We start from the raw sequence: 22,845 nt of genomic DNA, 5'->3' as shown, positions 1-22,845 counted from the left end.
TCTACAATGTTACTCGTGATTTCCCATGTGCTCTCATCTACAATGTTTCTCGTGATTTCCCATGTGCTCTCAACTACAATGTTACTCGTGATTTCCAATGTGTTCTCATCTACAATGTTTCTCGTGATTTCCCATGTGCTCTCATCTACAATGTTACTCGTGATTTCCCATGTGTTCTCATCTACAATGTTACTCGTAATTTCCCATGTGCTCTCATCTACAATGTTACTCGTGATTTCCCATGTGCTCTCAACTACAATGTTACTCGTGATTTCCCATGTGCTCTCAACTACAATGTTACTCATGATTTCCCATGTGCTCTCATCTACAATGTTACTCGTGATTTCCCATGTGCTCTCAACTACAATGTTACTCGTGATTTCCCATGTGCTCTCATCTACAATGTTACTCGTGATTTCCCATGTGCTCTCATCTACTATGTTACTCGTGGCCCCGGAGTGAATTAACATGAATAAACTGACTGACCCACTGAAAAGGTGATCCTGTCTGAGTTACAGTTCTCACCTACAGAGACTTCAGAAGGTACTTAATTACACATTTTGTTGTGTTACAGCCTGAAATTAAAATGTGAATATTTTTTTTCCTCATCTACACACCAATACCCCATAATGACAAAGTGAAAACGTGTTTATAGAAATGTTTTGCGATTTATTTATTTCTATTGAAAATTAAGTTACAGAAATAACTCATTTACATAAGTGTTCACATCCTTGAGTCAATAACACCATTGAGTAAATACTTTTGTAGAAGCACCTTTGGCTGTGATTACAGCTTTGAGTCATCTTGGGTATGTCTGTATCAGCTTTGAGTCATCTTGGGTATGTCTGTATCAGCTTTGAGTCATCTTGGGTATGTCTGTATCAGCTTTGAGTCATCTTGGGTATGTCTGTATCAGCTTTGAGTCATCTTGGGTATATCTGTATCAGCTTTGAGTCATCTTGGGTATATCTGTATCAGCTTTGAGTCATCTTGGGTATGTCTGTATCAGCTTTGAGTCATCTTGGGTATGTCTGTATCAGCTTTGTACATCTGGATTTGGGGATCTTCTCCCATTCTTTCTTGCAGCTTTTTTCAAGCTCTGTTGAGTTAGTTGGGGAGCAGTAGTGAACAGCAATCTTCAAGACTTTCCACAGATTTTCAATGGGATTCAAGTCTGGGCTTTAGCTGGACCACTCAAGGACGTTCATATTCTTGTTCTGAAGTCATTCCAGCGTTGCTTTGGCTGTATGCTTGGTCATTGTCCTGTTGGAAAGTCATCTTCACCCCAGTCTAAGGTCGTTTGCACTCTGAAGCATGTTCTCATCAAGGATTTGCCTTTATTTGGCTTAGAGCTTTTCCCTACAAAAAAAATGTACAATTTGGTCGACCGAGAGTTGTCTGTTTTTTTTTGACCAATCGATTGGTCGAAATGTTTAAACGTGTATTTTTCCATGTGTTTGAATAACATCAACTATATGCACGAGCTTGTCTGATGCTTAAGCACACCATTTGATGAAAGAAATAAGACAAACAAATGACTGAAGAGGGAGCCCGATGGCCACACTGTGTTAAAAATAAATTAAAGCGAGTGCCTGTGTGACAGGCGCACGTTGTCTCTCTCTCCTCCCTACTGCAGTGAACAGGCCCCACACCACAGTGTTTATCTCTGTTGTCTCTCTCCTCCCTACTGCAGTGAACAGGCCCCACACCACAGTATTTATCTCTGTCTCTCTCTCCTCCCTACTGCAGTGAACAGGCCCCACACCACAGTATTTATCTCTGTCTCTCTCTCCTCTCTACTGCAGTGAACAGGCCCCACACCACAGTATTTATCTCTGTTGTCTCTCTCTCCTCCCTACTGCAGTGAACAGGCCCCACACCACAGTATTTATCTCTGTTGTCTCTCTCTTCCCTACTGCAGTGAACAGGCCCCACACCAGTGTTCATCTCTGTTGTCTCTCTCTTCCCTACTGCAGTGAACAGGCCCCACACCAGTGTTCATCTCTGTTGTCTCTCTCTCCTCCCTACTGCAGTGAACAGGCCCCACACCACAGTGTTTATCTCTGTTGTCTCTCTCTTCCCTACTGCAGTGAACAGGCCCCACACCAGTGTTCATCTCTGTTGTCTCTCTCTCCTCCCTACTGCAGTGAACAGGCCCCACACCAGTGTTCATCTCTGTTGTCTCTCTCTCCTCCCTACTGCAGTGAACAGGCCCCACACCACAGTATTTATCTGTCTCTCTCCTCCCTACTGCAGTGAACAGGCCCCACACCACAGTATTTATCTCTGTCTCCTCTCTACTGCAGTGAACAGGCCCCACACCACAGTATTTATCTCTGTTGTCTCTCTCTCCTCCCTACTGCAGTGAACAGGCCCCACACCACAGTATTTATCTCTATTGTCTCTCTCCTCCCTACTGCAGTGAACAGGCCCCACACCACAGTGTTCATCTCTGTCTCTCTCTCCTCCCTACTACAGTGAACAGGCCCCACACCACAGTGTTTATCTCTGTCTCTCTCTCCTCCCTACTGCAGTGAACAGGCCCCACACCACAGTGTTCATCTCTGTCTCTCTCCTCCCTACTGCAGTGAACAGGCCCCACACCACAGTATTTATCTCTGTCTCTCTCTCCTCCCTACTACAGTGAACAGGCCCCACACCACAGTGTTTATCTCTGTCTCTCTCTCCTCCCTACTACAGTGAACAGGCCCCACACCACAGTATTCATCTCTGTCTCTCTCCTCCCTACTGCAGTGAACAGGCCCCACACCACAGTATTCATCTCTGTCTCTCTCCTCCCTACTACAGTGAACAGGCCCCACACCACAGTGTTTATCTCTGTCTCTCTCTCCTCCCTACTGCAGTGAACAGGCCCCACACCACAGTATTCATCTCTGTCTCTCTCCTCCCTACTGCAGTGAACAGGCCCCACACCACAGTGTTTATCTCTGTCTCTCTCCTCCCTACTGCAGTGAACAGGCCCCACACCACAGTGTTCATCTCTGTTGTCTCTCTCTCTCCTCCCTACTGCAGTGAACAGGCCCCACACCACAGTGTTCATCTCTGTTGTCTCTTTCTCCTCCCTACTGCAGTGAACAGGCCCCACACCACAGTATTTATCTCTGTTGTCTCTCTCTCCTCCCTACTGCAGTGAACAGGCCCCACACCACAGTGTTTATCTCTGTCTCTCTCCTCCCTACTACAGTGAACAGGCCCCACACCACAGTGTTTATCTCTGTCTCTCTCTCCTCCCTACTGCAGTGAACAGGCCCCACACCACAGTATTTATCTCTGTCTCTTTCCTCCCTACTACAGTGAACAGGCCCCACACCACAGTGTTCATCTCTGTTGTCTCTCTCTCCTCCCTACTGCAGTGAACAGGCCCCACACCACAGTATTTATCTCTGTCTCTCTCTTCCCTACTGCAGTGAACAGGCCCCACACCACAGTGTTTATCTCTGTTGTCTCTCTCTCCTCCCTACTGCAGTGAACAGGCCCCACACCACAGTATTTATCTCTGTCTCTCTCTTCCCTACTGCAGTGAACAGGCCCCACACCACAGTGTTTATCTCTGCTGTCCGTGCTGAAGCTGCACCATAATTACACCAGTTGTGTTTCTTACTTGTTTCTCTGACCCAAAACACCTCATTTGTTTAGGAAAAACATCCCCTGCTCCCTCAACCATTGAAACATGTTTGGAACACCGTAAACAACACTACATTCATTTCTTTTGTAAAAGAAAAAATATATATAAATCCTTTATTTACAGCAAAGAGTAAAACAGTTGCATGGATTTGTGAATTGCGGTTTATTTATTTATTGTTCAGGCCGGTTTATTTATTGTTTTGGCTAATTACCCAAAACTCCCTTTGTTCTTTTGATGTTAAAACTAAAACGCTTGATTGCATGAATGACTCGCGTGCTGTGCGATGACACGAAACGAAAACGAACAAACGATTGATTGACACAGTCGAGCGACGTTACAGTATTAAGACTAAAACAGGACGCGCTCTTAAGCCTACAGCCCGATGGTGGTTATCGACGAGTACTATGATAAAGAAGCCTACGAATGACAATGACGTTATTATAATGACGATCGCGACAATGACAACAGAGATGCACGAGATCAAGAGAAAGAAGGAGGGTATAGGAGCCAGAGCTGCGTGCATATTATGCGTGACAAACAGAGGCTGTTTTAAGATTACAATATTATTCTTCTGCCTGTTGGGAATAGTGTAAACAACACCAATACGAGGGTTAACTTTGCTGTTATGCACATAGCAACATGGTCTAGGAAATGGCGCCAAATTCAACAGCGCACTGAACATTATGTTTTAGCACCGTGACAATATATATACATATATATACACATAAATATATATTTGTGACTGCACACCTAAAGAAATCTCGGTTGACCAACAACCTATCGACCAAACAATCGACCAGTATACTAAAAATGGGGTCAGCCCTAATTTGGTTTCATTCATTGTTCCCTATATCCTTATCAGTCTTCCCAGTACCTGCCACTGTAAAGCAGTACGCTGCCACCACCATGCTTCCCAGTATCTGCCACTGAAAAGCATCACGCTGCCACCACCATGCTTCATGGTAGGGATAGTGTTTGACGGATGATGAACTGTTCCTGTTTCTTTCCCCTTCAGACATAGAGCTTTGCATTCAGGCCAAATAGTTAAATGTTTGTCTCGTCAGACCACAGAATATTTTTGCCTTATGCTCTCGTGAGTCTTTTTAACGTGCCTTTTTGCAAACTCCAGGCCTGCTGTCATGTGCCTTTTTCTTAGGAGTGGCTTCCGTCTGGCCACTCTCCCATAAAGTCCAGATAAAGTGCTCTGTAGAGACGGTTGTCCTTCTGGCAGGTTCTCCCATCTCAGCCCAGGAACACTGGAATTCCGTCAGTGGTCATTGGGTTCTTGGTCACCTGCCTGAACAAGGTCCTTCTTGCCCGGTTGCTCTGTTTGGTCAGATGGCCAGCTCCAGGCCAATTCTGGGTAGTTCCATATTTTTTCCATAACCCAATGATGGAGATCACTGTGCTTTTTGGAAACCTTCAGCAGTTTAGACATGTTAAACTCTTCCATAACCCAATGATGGAGACCACTGTGCTTTTTGGAAACCTTCAGCAGTTTAGACATGTTAAACCCTTCCCTAAACCCTTCCCTAAAAACCCTGTAGTTTGGTCACTTATTTTGAGCAGTAAAAAAAACAAATGTATATAAAACAATGGGGAAAGAAGAACCTTGCTGGATATAAAATAGGTTAAAGCGTTCACAATGAACTGGCAGGAAGTGTGAATGACGAGAGCTTCTGTGATGTCATCCCATTTTAAAGCGTTCACAATGAACTGGCAGGAAGTGTGAATGACGAGAGCTTCTGTGATGTCATCCCATTTTAAAGCGTTCACAATGAACTGGCAGGAAGTTTGAATGACGAGAGCTTCTGTGATGTCATCCCATTGGCTGTTGGTAAAAAATCCTCTGTTCTCACCATCCGATGTTTATGTTTACAATGAAATGTATGACGTCACAATGGTCAACACTAGAAAGATGAGCTTTTTTTTTTTTTTTTTTACAAAAACAGATCTAGTCTCTCTCCAGTCAGCAGGAAACAGATTTGGCAGTCAACCTGTCCTCAATTATGGTGATACAATTTATAAAAGAGCAGCTGCCTCAAACCCGTTCACAGGTTTGGTTAAAAAACTCTACGGGATTGGTGTCCCTATAACCGGGACGGTTGTGCTAACGTGCGCTAATTTGATTAGCATGACTATTGTAAGTAACGACATAGACATGTCTTATATGGGCAGAAAGCTTAAATTTCTGTTAATCTTACTACACTGTTCAATTTACAGTAGCTATTATAGAGGAAAAATACCATGCTATTTGAGGAGAATGCATAACAACAACAAAAACTTACCACAGCCAGAGAAAAAATGGAGCATAGTTTTATTTGATACATTAAATTGTTATTGTTCTATTTAAATATAGAAACTGGATTCTCCAGTTTGAACCCCTGCTGTCTCTGGCTCCACACCCAACCTGCCCGGCCATCTAGATGTGTGAAAGTTAATGTATAAGTTAATGATCCATCATTCCTGCGAGTATCAAGAATATCCATATCCTTGCTTCAGGTCCTGAGCTACATGCAGTTAGATTTGGGTCATTTTAGGTGAAAATTGGAGGGGAAAAAAAAGGGGTCCAATCCATAAGAGGATTTATTAACTTTAGAGACTCCTTTGGTGTCTAGAGATTTAAGTAGATCAGCCTCCTTTGGTGTCTAGAGATTTAAGTAGATCAGCCTCCTTTGGTGTCTAGAGATTTAAGTAGATCAGCCTTTCGTTACCTTGCGCCTTGTGGGTGGAATGATCTGCAATGCAGGAATTAGTGCCTTCAGACGGTTGTTATGAGACCTTGTTACCGAATATGTTTGTTTTGGTTTTCGTGTATTGTTGTGTACAATAACATGTAGTTTAACGTGCATACGAATGTGTAGTTGCATGTGTTTATTGTGTATTCATGTGTATATGAATTGGTAGTTTAATGTGTATCGTGGTGCTATACAGGCCTCATCTGGAAAAGAGACCTCGGTCTCAGTATTGACTCCATGTCAAAATAAAGGTCAGATTTATACACTCTCTAGCACATTAGGTGGTGGTGGTATTCAAGTTGAGTTAATTTGTGAACTTCCAATACACTCATAGAAGTATAAGAAGATGAAGATAGCCCTAAATGGTGCTGTTCATGACCATGTTGGCACAGAAGATGCCATTGCAAGGAAAGGTGTGAATTTCAATAGCTATTGAGTTAGCTTAAGTTTCCTCACTTCACCTTTATTTCAAGTTACTCTCCTCTCCCTCAACTTCTCTCTCTCCTCCCTCCTCTTCCTCCTCTTGGACAATCACATTGAAAGCACAGGCAGGCTTCGCTCCAATGGACATTCTCTCATGCCTTTTTAGACTTCTTAGCTGAGTGAATCTCTCTCCACACTGAGTGCAGTGGTAAGGCTTCTCCCCACTGTGTGATCTCTGATGATTCTTTAGGTCTCCCGCAAAACGAAAATTATTTCCGCACAGTGAGCAGTGGTAAGGTTTCTCACCTGTATGAATTCTCTGATGTTCTTTAAGGCTTCCTGAATGATTGAAACTCTTCCCACATGTGGTGCAGTGGTAAGGCTTCTCTCCACTATGTACTCTTTCATGTCTCTTAAGGTTTACTTTCTCACTGAAACACCTCCCACATTGGGAGCAGTGGAAAGGTTTCTCTCCGGTGTGTACTCTTTGATGATTTTTTAGATTACTTGAGGAACGGAAACTCTTCTCACATTGAGGGCAGGGGTAACGACCACGGCCAAGTAGTCTTGATATATCTGGGTCAACTACACCACTATTGTCTTCCTCTTCCTCAACATCTCTCTTTTCCTCCACATTGATTTCCCTCTCACTCTCCTCCTCCTGGAGAAATACATTGAAAGCACAGACAGGCGTCTCTCCAATATGTATCCTCTGATGACTTTTAAGAATTCTTAGCTGAGTGAATCCCTTCCCACACAGAGAGCACTGGTAAGGCTTCTCTCCACTGTGTGATCTCTGATGATTCTTTAGGTCTCCTGCGAAACGAAAATTCTTTCCGCACAGAGAGCAGTGGTAAGGCTTCTCCCCTGTATGTATTCTCTGGTGTTTCTTAAGATTTCCTGGCTGACTGAAACTCTTCCAACAAAGAGAGCAGTGGTAAGGCTTCTCCCCTGTGTGTACTCTTTGATGTTCCTTAAGGCTTCCAGAATGATTGAAACTCTTCCCGCATTGGGTGCAGTGGTAAGGCTTCTCTCCACTATGTACCCTCTCGTGTCTCGTGAGGTTGACTTTTTCACTGAAACTCTTCCCACATGTGGCACAGTGGAACGGTTTCTCTCCAGTATGTACTCTCTCATGATTTTTTAGATTACCCGAAGAACTGAAACTCTTTCCACATTGAGGACAGGGGTAACTCCCACGACCAGGAAGTCTTGATGTACCGAGGTCAATTACACGGCTAGTTTCTTCCTCAACATCTCTCTTTTCCTTCTCATCGATTTCCTTCTCATCCTCCTCCTCTTTGACAATCAAATTTAAAGCACAGGCAGGCTTCTCTCCAATGTGTATTCGCTGATGACTTTTTAGGTTTCCTGGCTGATTGAAACTCTTCCCACAAAGAGAGCAGTGGTAAGGCTTCTCTTCACTGTGGGATCTCTGGTGAGTCTTCAGGTCTCCTGCCCGACTGAAACTCTTCCCGCAAAGAGAGCAGTGGTAAGGTTTCTCCCCTGTATGTATTCGCAGATGTTGCTTAAGGCTTCCTGAATGATTGAAGTTCTTCCCACATGTGGTACAGTGGTAAGGCTTTTCTCCACTATGCACTCTCTCATGTCTCTTAAGGTTTACTTTCTCACTGAAACTCTTCCCACATGTTGAGCAGTCGAAAGGTTTCTCTCCAGTGTGTACTCTTTGATGATTCTTTAGGTTAGTTGAGGAACTGAAACTCTTCTCACATTGAGGGCATGGGTAACTCCCACGCAAAGGTAGTCTTGATGCTGTGGAACTGGGCTCGTTGTCTGGGCCGGGGTTGGGGCCCTCTCCTGTAAGAATATAAACAGATACAGACAGAGAAAGTATTTAAGCTTAACAATGCAGGATTCAACAGTCATTAGGATTAACAGAGTATTGAAATAAATACTTTACAAGGGGCTTGTTGCATCACACATAAATTACAATGCACTACACATTGATCTGTAGCCATTTTTGTTTTGACACTCGCCTTCCCTCTTACACACACAGAAGCCTGAGGGGTATAATACAAAGCAGAATCAATGAGTTAGTCAGCTAACTTGCCTAAATATTCAGAAATATATATTTCTTTTGAAAGATTAACTTGAAATTGGCATGCTCTAATTGACTTAACAACCAAAAACATATCTAAGATTACATTTCTTAATGAACCAGAAAATCAATGGTTATTTTGGGTTGTTTACCTCTGAACCAAAGAGGATTTTAGCCTGAATTTACCTGAGTCAACAGAGTTCCTGTCCTCCTCTCTCTCTTCCTCCTCCCCCTCATTGATTTCTCTCTCCTCGCCCTCCTCCTTGACAATCACATTGAATTCCACTGTTTGACTGCAGTTATCCAGCATCACTGACAGCATCTCTGGACCAGGCTGTGAGCTTCTCTGGGCTGGAACACCACAACCAGAACCCGGTTCAGACATGGTAGGCTAGAGGTGGATCTAAAAGAGGAGACCAAAAGAGTTCAGGGTGATTTTCACAAAGCTAGATCGTGGTATAGCTCCAGAAAAGACAAACATCTAAGCTAGCTATCCAAACATCCTGTCCATCAGGAATCACTTTTCCCTAAAAAAAATAGATTTTTAGGCAACACAAGCACTTTGTGTTAGAATAAGGGACAATTCCAAAGTAACAGAGTGATGCTGAGTTAAACCACACAACTTCAATTTTGTGGTATCTCAATTGGTAGCTACAGTCTTGTCCCATTGCTGCAAATACCATATGGGACTCGGGAGAGGCGAAGGTCGAGAGCCGTGCGTCCTCCGAAACACGACCCAGCCAAGCCGCACTGCTTCTTGACACAAATGCCAGCTTAACCTGGAAGTCAGCCGCACCAATGGAAACACCGTACACCTGGCTACCGTGTCAGCGTGCATACGCCCGGCCCGCCACAGGAGTCGCTAGAGCGGGATGGAACAAGGAAATCTCAGCCTTCCAAACCTTCTAACCCGGATGATGCTGGGTCTCCCAGTCATGACCAGCTGTGACACAGCCTGGGATCGAACCCGTGTCTGTAGTGACACCTCAAGCACTGCAATGCAGGGCCTTAGACTGCTGCGCCACTCGGGAGTTCCCCTCAAATTGATTTTAACAAACAATTGGTCCCCCCAAAAATGTGACCCTCCGTTGAATTTCAAAATCCCGATGTGGCCCTTGAGCCAAACAGTTTGCCCACCCCTTCTATAGACTCTAGTGAGTAGGCTGGACCATGGTTTTATAAACACACAATAGATTATGTACGGTGCAGTATTTATGTCCAATATATCAATCACCACCTTCCGGAGACACCTGAAACCCCACCTCTTCAAGGAATACCTAGGATAGGATAAAGCAATCCTTCTCACCCCCCCCCCTTAAATGATTTAGATGCACTATTGTAAAGTGGCTGTTCCACTGATGTCAGAAGGTGAATTCACCAATTTGTAAGTCGCTCTGGATAAGAGCGTCTGCTAAATGACTTAAATGTAAATGTAATGACAAACAAGTGGATTAAAGCTGATTGGCCACTCTTTAAAGGGCCGCAAAATGAGCAGCGACGCTCCTGGGGGTGTAAACTCAGTGGACTTGGAAACTAGAAGTGTTCCTAGGGGTGTAAACTCAGTGGACTTGGAAACTAGAAGTGTTCCTGGGGTTGTAAACTCAGTGGATTTGGAGACGAGAAGTGTTCCTGAGACTAGAAGCTCCAACGAAGGCCTCGAGACCCGTACGTAAAGCTCTGACGAAGGCCTCAAAGCCCATGCGTAAAGCTTATTAAAGAGCAGTGATACTATCAATAGCAGTGTGCGGGTTTCTTCTTTTTTCTCATTTTATTCAACTGCTCCCACGCACCTGCAAATAAAGATAGCTCAGATGTGCGAGTGCCTTTTGAACTATGATAACGAGTATAAAATATATAGATAATTCTGCACATTTTCGCACTAATTATTAATTTACAAAGTACGGTTGTGACCACAAGTTCTCAATGGGATTAAGGTCTGGGGAGTTTCCTGGCCATGGACCCAAAATATCGATGTTTTGTTCCACGAGCCAATTAGTTGAGCCACTTACTTATCACGTTTGCCTTATGGCAAGGTGCTCCATCATGCTGGAAAAGGCATTGTTCGTCACCAAACTGTTCCTGGATGGTTGGGAGAAGTTGCTCTCGGAGGATGTGTTGGTACCATTCTTATTCATGGCTGTGTTCTTAGGCAAAATTGTTAGTGAGCCCACTCCCTTGGCTGAGAAGCAACACCACACATGAATGGTCTCAGGATGCTTTACTGTTGGCAGGACACAGGACTGATTCTTCAATATCAATATGTCCCTGATGTTTCTCCTGGAGAGAAGTGGCTTCTTTGCTGCCCTTCCTGACACCAGGCCATCCTCCAAAAGTCTTCGCCTCACTGTGCGTGCAGATGCACTCACACCTGCCTGCTGCCATTCCTGAGCAAGCTCTGTACTGGTGGTGCCCCGATCCCGCAGCTGAATCAACTTTAGGAGACGGTCCTGGCGCTTGCTGGACTTTCTTGGACGCCCTGAAGCCTTCTTCACAACAATTGAACCGCTCTCCTTGAAGTTCTTGATGATCCGATAAATGGTTGATTTAGGTGCAATCTTACTGGCAGCTATATCCTTGCCAGTGAAGCCCTTTTTGTGCAAAGCAATGATGATGGCACGTGTTTCCGTGCAGGTAACCATGGTTGACAGAGGAAGAACAATGATTCCAAGCACCACCCTACTTTTGAAGCTTCCAGTCTGTTATTCGAACTCATTCAGCATGACAGAGTGATCTCCAGCCTTGTCCTCGTCAACACTCACACCTGTGTTAATTTCTTATGGCTTAGATCCTGCTAACGGGATCGATATGACAACAGCCAGTGAAAGTGCAGTGCGCCAAATTCAAAACAACAGAAATCTCATAATTAAAATTCCTCAAACATAGAAGTATTTTACACCATTTTAAAAGATAATCTAGTTGTTAATCCCACCACAGTGTCTCAAAAAAAGGCTTTACGACGAAAGCACACCAAACGATTATGTTAGGTCTGCACCTAGTCACAAAAAACACAGCCATTTTTCCAGCCAAAGAGAGGAGTCACAAAAAGCAGAAATAGAGATAAAAGTAATCTCTAACCTTTGATTATCTTCATCAGATGATACTCATAGGACTTCATGTTACACAATACATGTATGTTTTGTTCATTAAAGTTCATATTTATATGCAAAAATCTGAGTTTACATTTGTGCGTTACGTTCAGTAGTTCCAAAACATCTGGTGATTTTGCAGAGAGCCACATTAAGTTACAGAAATACTCAGCATAAATGTTGACGAAAATACAACTTTAGATAAACCTCTCCTTAACTTGTTATGGCTGCAATCCCCCTATTGGGATAAGTGTCATCAACAACCGCTGAATAGCATAGCGCAACATTCAATGAGTATTACTACAAATATTTATATTCATGAAATCACAAGTGCAATATTGGAAAACACAGCTTAGTCTTTTGTTAATCCACCTGTCGTGTCAGATTTTGTAATTATGCTTTACGGCGAAAGCAATCCAAGCGTTTGTGTAAGTTTATCGATCTCACGACAAAGCATTAAGTTCACTTAGCATCAGGAAGCTTGGTCACGAAAATCAGAAAAGCAATCAAATACCTGTCCAAACTCTGTTGCGCGAGCAAAACTCATGTGACCACTTGACGCGATGTTATCGTTCTGGCTAATTTTTCAAAATAAAAGCCTGAAACTATGTCTGAAGACTGTTGACACCTTGAGGAAGCAATAGGATAAGGAATCTGGTTCATAACCCTTTAAATCCAGCAAAGGGAGCTATGGAACATGGAGTTTTCAAAATATTTTGATTTTCCTCAGGGTTTTGCCTGCAATATCTGTTCTGTTATACTCACAGACAATATTTTTCTATCCAATACTACTAATAGTAATATGCATATATTAGCAACTGAGACTGAGGAGCTGGCCATTTACAATGGGCACCTTTTCATTCAAGCTACTCAATACTGCCCCTGCAGCCATAAAAAGTTAATGCAACCACTGTGTCAGAGCTCAAAAAAGCTTTACCAAAAAAAATCACACACTGTAATAATCTGAGTACAGAGCTCAGACAACAAAACAAGCTATACAGATATCCGGCATGTTGTGGAGTCAACAGAAGTCAGAAATAGCGTTATAAATATTCACTTACCTTTGATGATTTTCATCAGAATGCACTCCCAGGAATCCCAGTTCCACAATAAATGTTTGATTTGTTCAACAAAGTCCATCATTTATGTTCAAATACCTCCTTTTGTTAACGCGTTTAGCCCAGTAATCCAAATTCATGAGGCACGAGCAGACAAAGTCAAAAAGTTCCGTTACAGTCCGTAGAAACATGTCAAACGATGTATAGAATCAAGTTTTAGGATGTTTTAATCATAAATCTGCAATAATGTTCCAACAGGACAACTTCTTTGTCTGTAGAAATGCAATGGAACGCAAGCGAACTCACGTGAACGCGCGTGGTCAGCTCATGGCACTCTGGCAGACCTCTGACTCATTCAGCTCCCATTCCCCCCCTCCTTCACAGTAGAAGCATTAAACAAGGTTCTAACGACTGTTGACATCTAGTGGAAGCCTTAGAAAGTGCAATATGACCCCATAGACACTGTATATTCAATAGGCAATGACTTGAAAAACTACAAACCTCACATTTCACACTTCCGGGTTGGATTTATTCTCAAGTTTTTGCTTGCCATATGAGTTCTATTATACTCACAGACATCATTCAAACAGTTTTAGAAACTTCAGTGTGTTTTCTATCCAAAAGTACTAATAATATGCATATATTAGGAACTGGGCATGAGTAGCAGGCAGTTTACTCTGGGCACCTTATTCATCTAAGCTACTCAATACTGACCCCAGTCATAAGAAGTTAACGAGAGAATCACTGACATGATCTCAGCTGGTCCTTTTGTGGCAGGGCTGAAATGCAATGGAAATGTTTTTGGGGGATTCAGTTCATTTGCATGGCAAAGAGGGACTTCACAATTAATTTCAGTTTATCTGACCACTCTTTAGAACATTCTGGAGTATATGCAAATTGCCATCAGACAAACTGAGTCAGCAGACTTTATGAAAATTAATATTTGTGTCATTCTCAAAACTTTTGGCCAAGACTGTATACACAGACAGGAAGATATGCCCAACTTGGCTGCAAATCTGTCTCCCTCCAGCAGGTGGCGTTTTCTCGTTGCCCACCAAGCAAGGAGTTTTTGTATGGAGGTCAATGAGAGTGAGTCGAATTTGGTCAACAACAAAAAAACAATGGCTTATTTGCTATACACGGTTTATTTGATCGAATAGAGTTTTCGTAATGTTCAAGTAGTTTTCGAGCACACTGATATGAGTAGGACACTATTTTGGAGTTGTCTCGAGATGGCTATGCAAATTCATGGCATGAGGCTAGTAGCATAAATCAAATCAAATGTTATTGGTCACACATGCACATACACATGGTCAGCAGATGTTATTACGAGTGTAGCAAAATTCTTATGCTTCTAGTTCCGACAGTGCAGCAATATCTAACAAGTAATCTAACAATTCCACAACAACTACCTAATACACACAAATCTAAGTAAAGAGATGAAATATATACATATAAATATATGGATGAGCAATGACCGAGCAGCATAGGCAAGATGCAATAGATGGTATAAAATACAGTATATTGATTACAGTGGATTGATGGCAGCATTCGTGTGAAACTGAAAGCACGAACCACTGCTTTTAATCAGGGCAAGGTGACCGGAAACATGACCGAATACAAACAGTGCAGCTATTCCCTCCACAAGGCAATCAAACAAGCTAAGCGTCAGTACAGAGACAAAGTAGAATCTCAATTCAACGGCTCAGACACAAGAGGTATGTGGCAGGGTCTACAGTCAATCACGGATTACAAAAAGAAAACCAGCCCCGTCACGGACCAGGATGTCTTGCTCCCAGGCAGACTAAATAACTTTTTTGTCCGCTTTGAGAACATTACAGTACCACTGACACGGCCTGCAACGAAAACATGCTGACTCTCCTTCACTGCAGCCGAGGTGAGTAAAACATTTAAACGTGTTAACCCTTGCAAGGCTGCAGGCCCAGACGGCATCCCCAGCCGCGCCCTCAGAGCATGCGCAGACCAGCTGGTTGGTGTGTTTACGGACATATTCAATCAATCCCTATCCCAGTCTGCTGTTCCCACATGCTTCAAGAGGGCCACCATTGTTCCTGTTCCCAAGAAAGCTAAGGTTACTGAGCTAAACGACTACCGCCCCGTAGCACTCACTTCCGTCATCATGAAGTGCTTTGAGAGACTAGTCAAGGACCATATCACCTCCACCCTACCTGACACCCTAGACCCACTCCAATTTGCTTACTGCCCAAATAGGTCCACAGACGATGCAATCTCAACCACACTGCACACTGCCCTAACACATCTGGAAAAGAGGAATACCTATGTGAGAATGCTGTTCATTGACTACAGCTCGGCATTTAACACCATAGTACCCTCCAAGCTCGTCATCAAGCTCGAGACCCTGGGTCTCGACCCCGCACTGTGCAACTGGGTACTGGACTTCCTGATGGGCCGCCCCCAGGTGGTGAGGGTAGGCAACAACATCTCCACCCCGCTGATCCTCAACACTGGGGCCCCACAAGGGTGCGTTCTGAGCCCTCTCCTGTACTCCCTGTTCACCTACGACTGCGTGGCCACGCACGCCTCCAACTCAATCATCAAGTTTGCGGACGACACAACAGTGGTTGCCATGATTACCAACAACGACAAGACGGCCTACAGGGAGGAGGTGAGGGCCCTCGGAGTGTGGTGTCAGGAAAATAACCTCACACTCAACGTCAATAAAACTAAGGAGATGATTGTGGACTTCAGGAAACAGCAGAGGGAACACCCCCCCTATCCACATCGATGGAACAGTAGTGGAGAGGGTAGTAAGTTTTAAGTTCCTCGGCATACACATCACAGACAAACTGAATTGGTCCACCCACACAGACAGCATTGTGAAGAAGGTGCAGCAGCGCCTCTTCAACCTCAGGAGGCTGAAATTCGGCTTGTCACCAAAAGCACTCACAAACTTCTACAGATGCACAATCGAGAGCACCCTGGCGGGCTGTATCACCGCCTGGTACGGCAACTGCTCCGCCCACAACCGTAAGGCTCTCCAGAGGGTAGTGAGGTCTGCACAACGCATCACCGGGGGCAAACTACCTGCCCTCCAGGACACCTACACCATCCTGTTACAGAAAGGCCATAAAGATCATCAAGGACAATAACCACCCGAGCCACTGCCTGTTCACCCCGCTATCATCCAGAAGGCGAGGTCAGTACAGGTGCATCAAAGCTGGGACCGAGAGACTGAAAAACAGCTTTTATCTCAAGGCCATCAGGCTGTTAAACAGCCACCACTAACATTGAGTGGCTGCTGCCAACACACAATAATGGGAATTGATGGGAAATTATGTAAAATATATCACTAGCCACTTTAAAACAATGCTACCTAATATAATGTTTACATACCCTACATTATTCATCTCATATGTATACATATATACTGTACTCTACATCATCTACTGCATCTTTATGTAATACATGTATCACCAGCCACTTTAACTATGCCACTTTGCTTACATACTCATCTCATATGTATATACTGTACTCGATACCATCTACTGTATCTTGCCTATGCTGCTCTGTACCATCACTCATTCATATATCTTTATGTACATATTCTTTATCCCCTTACACTTGTGTGTATAAGACAGTAGTTTCGGAATTGTTAGTTAGATTACTTGTTGGTTATTACTGCATTGTCGGAACTAGAAGCACAAGCATTTCGCTACACTCGCATTAACATCTGCTAACCATGTGTATGTGACAAATAAAATTAGATTTGATTTGATTACATATGAGATGAGTAATGCAAGATATGTAAACATTATTAAAGTGGCATTATTAAAGTGACAAAGCATCTCGAATCCATTGAATACAGGCGGTTGACGTCAACAACCCTCATCAAGTATTCAAAAAAGGATTACAATAATGAGATGTATCGACCAATTCAAAGAAAGGATAGGGGGGAGCTAGACAGCCCACCGTGCCGCTTTGTGGACAACCACTCCCGTTATTAGGGCGGAGAGACATGCATCATCTCAGTATATACATCATGTTTGGTATACAAAAAATAAATATACAATGTTTGCATGAAAAAATAAATAAGAAATACCCACATTATTTATTTTTAGGATCCTGATTATCCACCCCACAGTAGGTGGCGGAATGCACATCCAATTGTTGAGAACGCCATTATACCATAGAAGAAGAAGATATGTGACCCCGAAATACTGAGTTACTTTTCCCTGCTTCACTGCTGCATTATTTTTGATGGAAACCCAAATTTTGCTTCTTATGACGACATTCCTTATTAATTTGCTTGAATAATTCATGGGAAACGGACCATGCATTGATCATCACAATATTTATATTGTAATGAAACAGGATGGGAGCAGGACTCGAACCCTCGACCTTCTAGCCCCGAAGTCCAGCGCGCTATCGACTGTGCCGCAAAAGCATTCTCAAGCGGCAGAGACGATATCCGCGTTTATAAACACAGGGTCGTTACAATATTTATATTTTTGAGAACTTTTACTTCACTACATTTCTAAAGAAAAGTAGGTACTACTTACTCCACAGTTTCCCTGACACCCATAAGTACTCATTACATGTTCAATGCTGAGCAGGACATGAAAATTGTCAATTTCACACACTTATCAAGAGAACATCCCTGGTCATCCCTTCTACCTAATCTGGCGGATTCACTAAAGACAAATGCTTCGTTTTTAAATTATGTCTGAGTGTTGGGGTGTGTCCCTAGCATTACGTTTACTTTTGATAAAACCAAATACTTTTAGACGTTCACTCAAGTAGTATTTTACTGGGTGACTTTTATCTGAGTCATTTTCTATTAATTAAGATATCTTTACTTTTACTCAAGTATGACAACCACTTTTTTTCCATCACTGCGTCGAATTTACCGAACGTGCTTGCGTAGGTGTATACGTGGACGGCTTGGCAGAAATTGTAGCTGAAGGTTGAATTTTTGTTGCACAAATATCCAGATAATGCTGCGTACCACTTTGCGCAATGACACTGTAGGTTTGTTCAAGGAATTAACTGTTTGCATAAACCGCAGGCCGGGGAGTCATAATTTTGCGACCTAGCTCCCTTGACAGGTTAGTTATACAACATATTTAATTAATCTGTGGCTAAACAATGAGCAGCCTGTTAGCCTATTCCTTGGTACAGTCATTTTACTCACGATGAGTCGACAGCTGGCTAACTATGAAATGGAAGTCACACTTCAACAGTGACCCTGAAATAAAGTTAGCATGTTAGCTAGCTAGCTACACAAACGGGTTTTGACGGGAGATGTGTTGCTAACTGGCTAACAGCTAACTAGCTGGGGGAACAACAAAACCAGGCCGCGGAAACCAGTGCGGTTTCATCCTGGAATGTTTGGTTTACAGACCGTGTTACAAGCATCATTAAAACAAATAATAACAATTAGCAATAGGTTACCTGGAACTGATTTCCTGTAGCGAATTTCTTGGCTGAAAATAATTGGAAATGTTGAGGTTTCGTAGAGCAAGCGGGAAAAACGTATCCACTTTCCGAGTGAGTTTGGTCTGGATTACGAGATGCTGCAGGAAATGTTCGTGAGCGTCGTATCAGCGTAGTCATTGTGCATGTTTTGTTAGCCTCTTTGACAGACAGAAGTCCGGTCAAACAAATACAAATATATATATACAAAATAAATATATATATATATATATATATATACACAAAATAATTTACAACGAAGGCATCCCCCAAACTGCCTTGTTTAGGGGCAGAACGACAGATTTGTACCTTTTCAACTCAGGGATTCGAACCAGCAACCTTCCGGTTACTAGTCTAACGCTCTAACCACCCTGTCGCCCTAAAACAACCAAAACAAGACAGCTATCATTACATTATATTTCTATCTGCAGTGTGATGTTATATTATTACAACAGTCAGTGTGTATAGCATTTATTATCACCATGTTACTATACTGACTTATCATCAATAAAGACAATCTACCAACATAATACACTTTCAGTGATGAAGAGGAGCCACACAGACAGTTGGAACTGTTTGTATTTATAATTCAGTTGAAGGATAGTTGACAACATTTCACAGTTTACAAGCAGATCATGACATAACACACATATTGTTTACTTTGGATGTCAATTAGAGGTCTTCAAGGTCCGGGTGGACCCAATATAGCCGAGACCCGGGCCATTCTGGTCTGAAATTCTAACTTGTCCCTTGGGTCCTGTTTGATTGTCATCGGATCTCAGGTCTATGTAACTACAGCTGATAGATCCGAATGGACCACAGGCTCTGCATAGTCTATATTTATTTTACGCTAATACAGTGAAATGATTGATTTATAGAAGGTCTAGCCAACATACACTGAACAAAAATATAAATGCAACGTGTAAAGTGTTGGTCCCATGATTCATTGGCTGGAATAAAAGATCCCAGAAATGTTCCATAAGCACTAAAAGCTTATTTCTTTCAAAATGTTGTGCACAAATTTGTTTACATCCCTGTTCGTGAAGTAGCTACAGTAGTACTGTATGTAGTAGTACTACTCTCTGTTAATGTTAAGGAAGTAGCTACTGTAGTACTGCCTGTTAATGTTAAGTAGCTACAGTAGTACTGCCTGTTAATGTTAAGGAAGTAGCTACAGTAGTACTGCCTGTTAATGTTAAGGAAGTAGCTACAGTAGTACTGCCTGTTAATGTTAAGGAAGTAGCTACAGTAGTACTGCCTGTTAATGTTAAGGAAGTAGCTTCAGTAGCTGGATGATATTTTAAAAAATCTCTTTAGAATCGAACCCTTTTTGAATTTTTTTCCTAAAATTACATACCCAAATCTAACGTGTAGCTCAGGACCTAAAGCAAGGATATACATATTCTTGATACCATTTGAAAGGAAACACTTTGAAGTTTGTGGAAATGTGAAATGAATGTAGGAGAATATAACAAATTAGATCTGGTAAAAGATAATACACAGAAAAAAACATTTATATTATTTTTTTGTACCATCATCTTTGAAATGCAAAAGAAAGGCCATAGTGTATTATTCCAGCCCAGGCACAATTTAGCTTTTGGACACTAGATGGCAGCAGTGTAGGTGCAACGTTTTAGACTGATCCAATGAACCATTGCATTTATGATACTGATGTATTCCTGTCTTGTCATTTCATAATACCATTGCAGATCTATGTAAAAGACCAAAATAGACAGCTCTGGTGTCGCTCTTTATTTCCAGTTTTTTCTTCTGTGGTACATATAAAGACCGCTACATGTACACAATTCCAGGAAACTGAAAATGTCTCAGTTCTTCCATGGCCTGCAATTCTCACGAGACATGTCACCCATTGAGCATGTTTGGGATGCTCGACTTATACGACAGCATCTTCCAGTTCCCAGTCATGTGAAATCCATAGATTAGGGCCAAAGGAATTTATTTCAATTGACTGATTTTCCTTATATGAACTGTAACTCAATAAAATCTTAGAAATAGTTGCATGTTGCGTTAATATCCCCCCCCCCCAGTATAAATACAAAATGCAAGCAGAAATAAACATTCATCAGTTATAAGGTCCTCAATCAGCTTTCTGAATGACCCCTTCGCAGCATCAAAACATCACATTTAACATTTTGAAGACTGTTCCACAAATAAGGTGCAAGAAGACTAAAGGCTAATGTACCGAACTCAGTAGGGACCAAAGGAGTTTCCAGAGTTAACCATCCCTGAGACCGGGTGTGGTAAACAGGTTAGGTATGGTGAGGCTTTTTGTAAAAGGGCTTTATAAATGAAAACATAGCCATTTATTTACCTACGTAACAGCGGGGCAACCAACTTGCTGGTAGAGAATGCAGTGATGACATCACAGAGGGCCAACCAACTTGCTGGTAGAGAATGCAGTGATGACATCACAGAGGGCCAACCAACTTGCTGGTAGAGAATGCAGCGATGACATCACAGAGGGCCAACCAACTTGCTGGTAGAGAATGCAGTGATGAGCACTAAAACTGTCTCCCGTAATAAAGAGCAGTGCGCTACGATAAACTGCATCTAACTGCATTGTTACATTACAGCCTTGTTCTAAAATGGATAAATAAAACAATTCCTAACAATTTAGACACAATAATACACAATAATGATAAAACGAAAACAGGTTTTTAGAAACCTTTGCAAATGGATAAAATAAAAAAATGGAAATACCTTATTTACATAAGTATTCAGACCCCTTCCTATGGGACTTGAAATTGAGCTCAGGTGCCTCCTGTTTCCATTGATCATCCTTGAGATGTTTCTACAACTTGATTGATTGGACATGAGTTGGAAAGGCACACACCTGTCTATATACAGTGCATTTGGAAAGTATTCAGACAACTTTTTAAACATTTTGTTACATTACAGCCTTATTCTAAAATTTATTAAATTGTACCCCCCCCCCCTCATCAATCTACACACAATACTCTAATTCATAATTACAAAACAAGAATAGTTTTGACATTTTTGCTAATTTATTACAAATAAAAAACTGAAATATCACATTTACATAAGTATTCAGACCTTTAACTCAGTACTTTGTTGAAGCACCTTTGACAGAGATTACAGCCTCAAATCTTCTTGGGTATGACGCCACACGCTTGACACACCTGTATTTACAGAGTTTCTCCCATTCTTCTCAGCAGATCCTCTCAAGCTCTGTCAGGTTGGATGGGGAGCGTCGCTGTACAGCTATTTTCAGGTCTCCCCAGAGATGTTTGATCGGGTTCATGTCCGGTCTTTTGGCTGGGCCACTCAAGGACATTCAGAGACATGTCCCGAAGCCACTCCTGCATTCTCTTGGCTGTGTGCTTCGGGTTGTTGTTTTGTTGGAAGGTGAACCTTCACCCCAGTTTGAGATCCTGAGCGCTCTGCAGCAGGTTTTCATCAAGGATCTCTCTATATGTTGCGCCATTCATCTTCCCTCGATCCTGACTAGTCTCCCAGTCCCTCCCACTGAAAAACATACCCACAGCATCATGCTGCCACCACCATGCTTCACCATATGGATGGTATTGGCCATGTGATGAGCGGTGCCTGGTTTCCTTTCATCAGACTAGAGAATCTGGTTTCTCATGGTCTGAGAGTCCTTTAGGTGCATTTTGGCAAACTCCAAGTGAGGCTCTCATGTGCGTTTTACTGAGGAGTGGCTTCGTCTGGCCATTCTACCATAAAAGGCCTGAATGCTGCAGAGATGGTTGTCCTTCTGGAAGGTTCTCCCATCTCCACAGAGTAAGTCTGGAGCTCTGTCAGAGTAGGGCTGTGGTGGTCATGACATTTTGTCAGCCGGTGATTGTCAAGCAAATAACTGCCGGTCTCACGGTAATTGATCGTTAATTAATAACAAACACATTTCGCATCTCCTGGCTTCCACACGCAGCCTACAAGCCACTGATGTAGACCTTTGGAACTTCTACATGTTTACAAAAAGTCTAATACATCCATTTAACCTAGTCTACATCACAATAAATCCATTATTTATTTTAGACAGGTCTAAAGAAACACGATATGAATAAAATGTAGTCTATTTCAGAAGAACAGAATACCATACTCTGTAAAAATTGTCCTTACGTTAGGTCCTGATATGGCTGTGGGCTACACTAGTTCATTTAGCAGACAAGATTTGCTTAGAATTCCGTGGCATTATTTTTTAAAATTATTTTATAGTACGACGAATACAGCTTAATAAGATAGAAAGGATATTTTCTACAAACAATTTAAAAGGAAGTGCGCACATGTGGCTACTCTGTGTTGAGCGGTTAACACAGGATCCTGTCCTACTATATGCTTCATGTAGAGTTACTTATGCAACTTTAGTTGTGATACAAAC

General features: G+C 42.4%; 1 protein-coding gene across 2 annotated transcripts; it reads right to left on the bottom strand.

Moving 5' to 3' along the window:
• Window positions 1–654: 654 nt before the first annotated feature.
• LOC135530837 (zinc finger protein 345-like) lies at window positions 655–18,532 on the bottom strand. Of its 2 annotated transcripts, XM_064959012.1 has the most exons (4): window positions 18,444–18,532; window positions 9,053–9,269; window positions 7,114–8,625; window positions 655–1,359 (listed from the first exon to the last, which is right to left on the bottom strand). In XM_064959012.1, the coding sequence occupies exons 2-4, from the start codon at window positions 9,249–9,251 to the stop codon at window positions 1,256–1,258; spliced, it is 1,815 nt and encodes a 604-aa protein (XP_064815084.1). In that variant the 5' UTR covers window positions 9,252–9,269; window positions 18,444–18,532; the 3' UTR covers window positions 655–1,255. The 2 variants fall into 2 exon arrangements, with proteins under 2 accessions (XP_064815084.1, XP_064815083.1); XM_064959011.1 differs by having other exon boundaries at window positions 1,267–8,625.
• Between the last annotated feature and the right edge of the window lie 4,313 nt (window positions 18,533–22,845).

This window comes from Oncorhynchus masou, unplaced genomic scaffold (assembly GCF_036934945.1).
Source record: "Oncorhynchus masou masou isolate Uvic2021 unplaced genomic scaffold, UVic_Omas_1.1 unplaced_scaffold_1437, whole genome shotgun sequence".
Classification (NCBI taxonomy): domain Eukaryota; kingdom Metazoa; phylum Chordata; class Actinopteri; order Salmoniformes; family Salmonidae; genus Oncorhynchus; species Oncorhynchus masou.
Note: the sequence above shows the minus strand (reverse complement) of the source record. Positions and strands in the feature narration are given on the sequence as shown.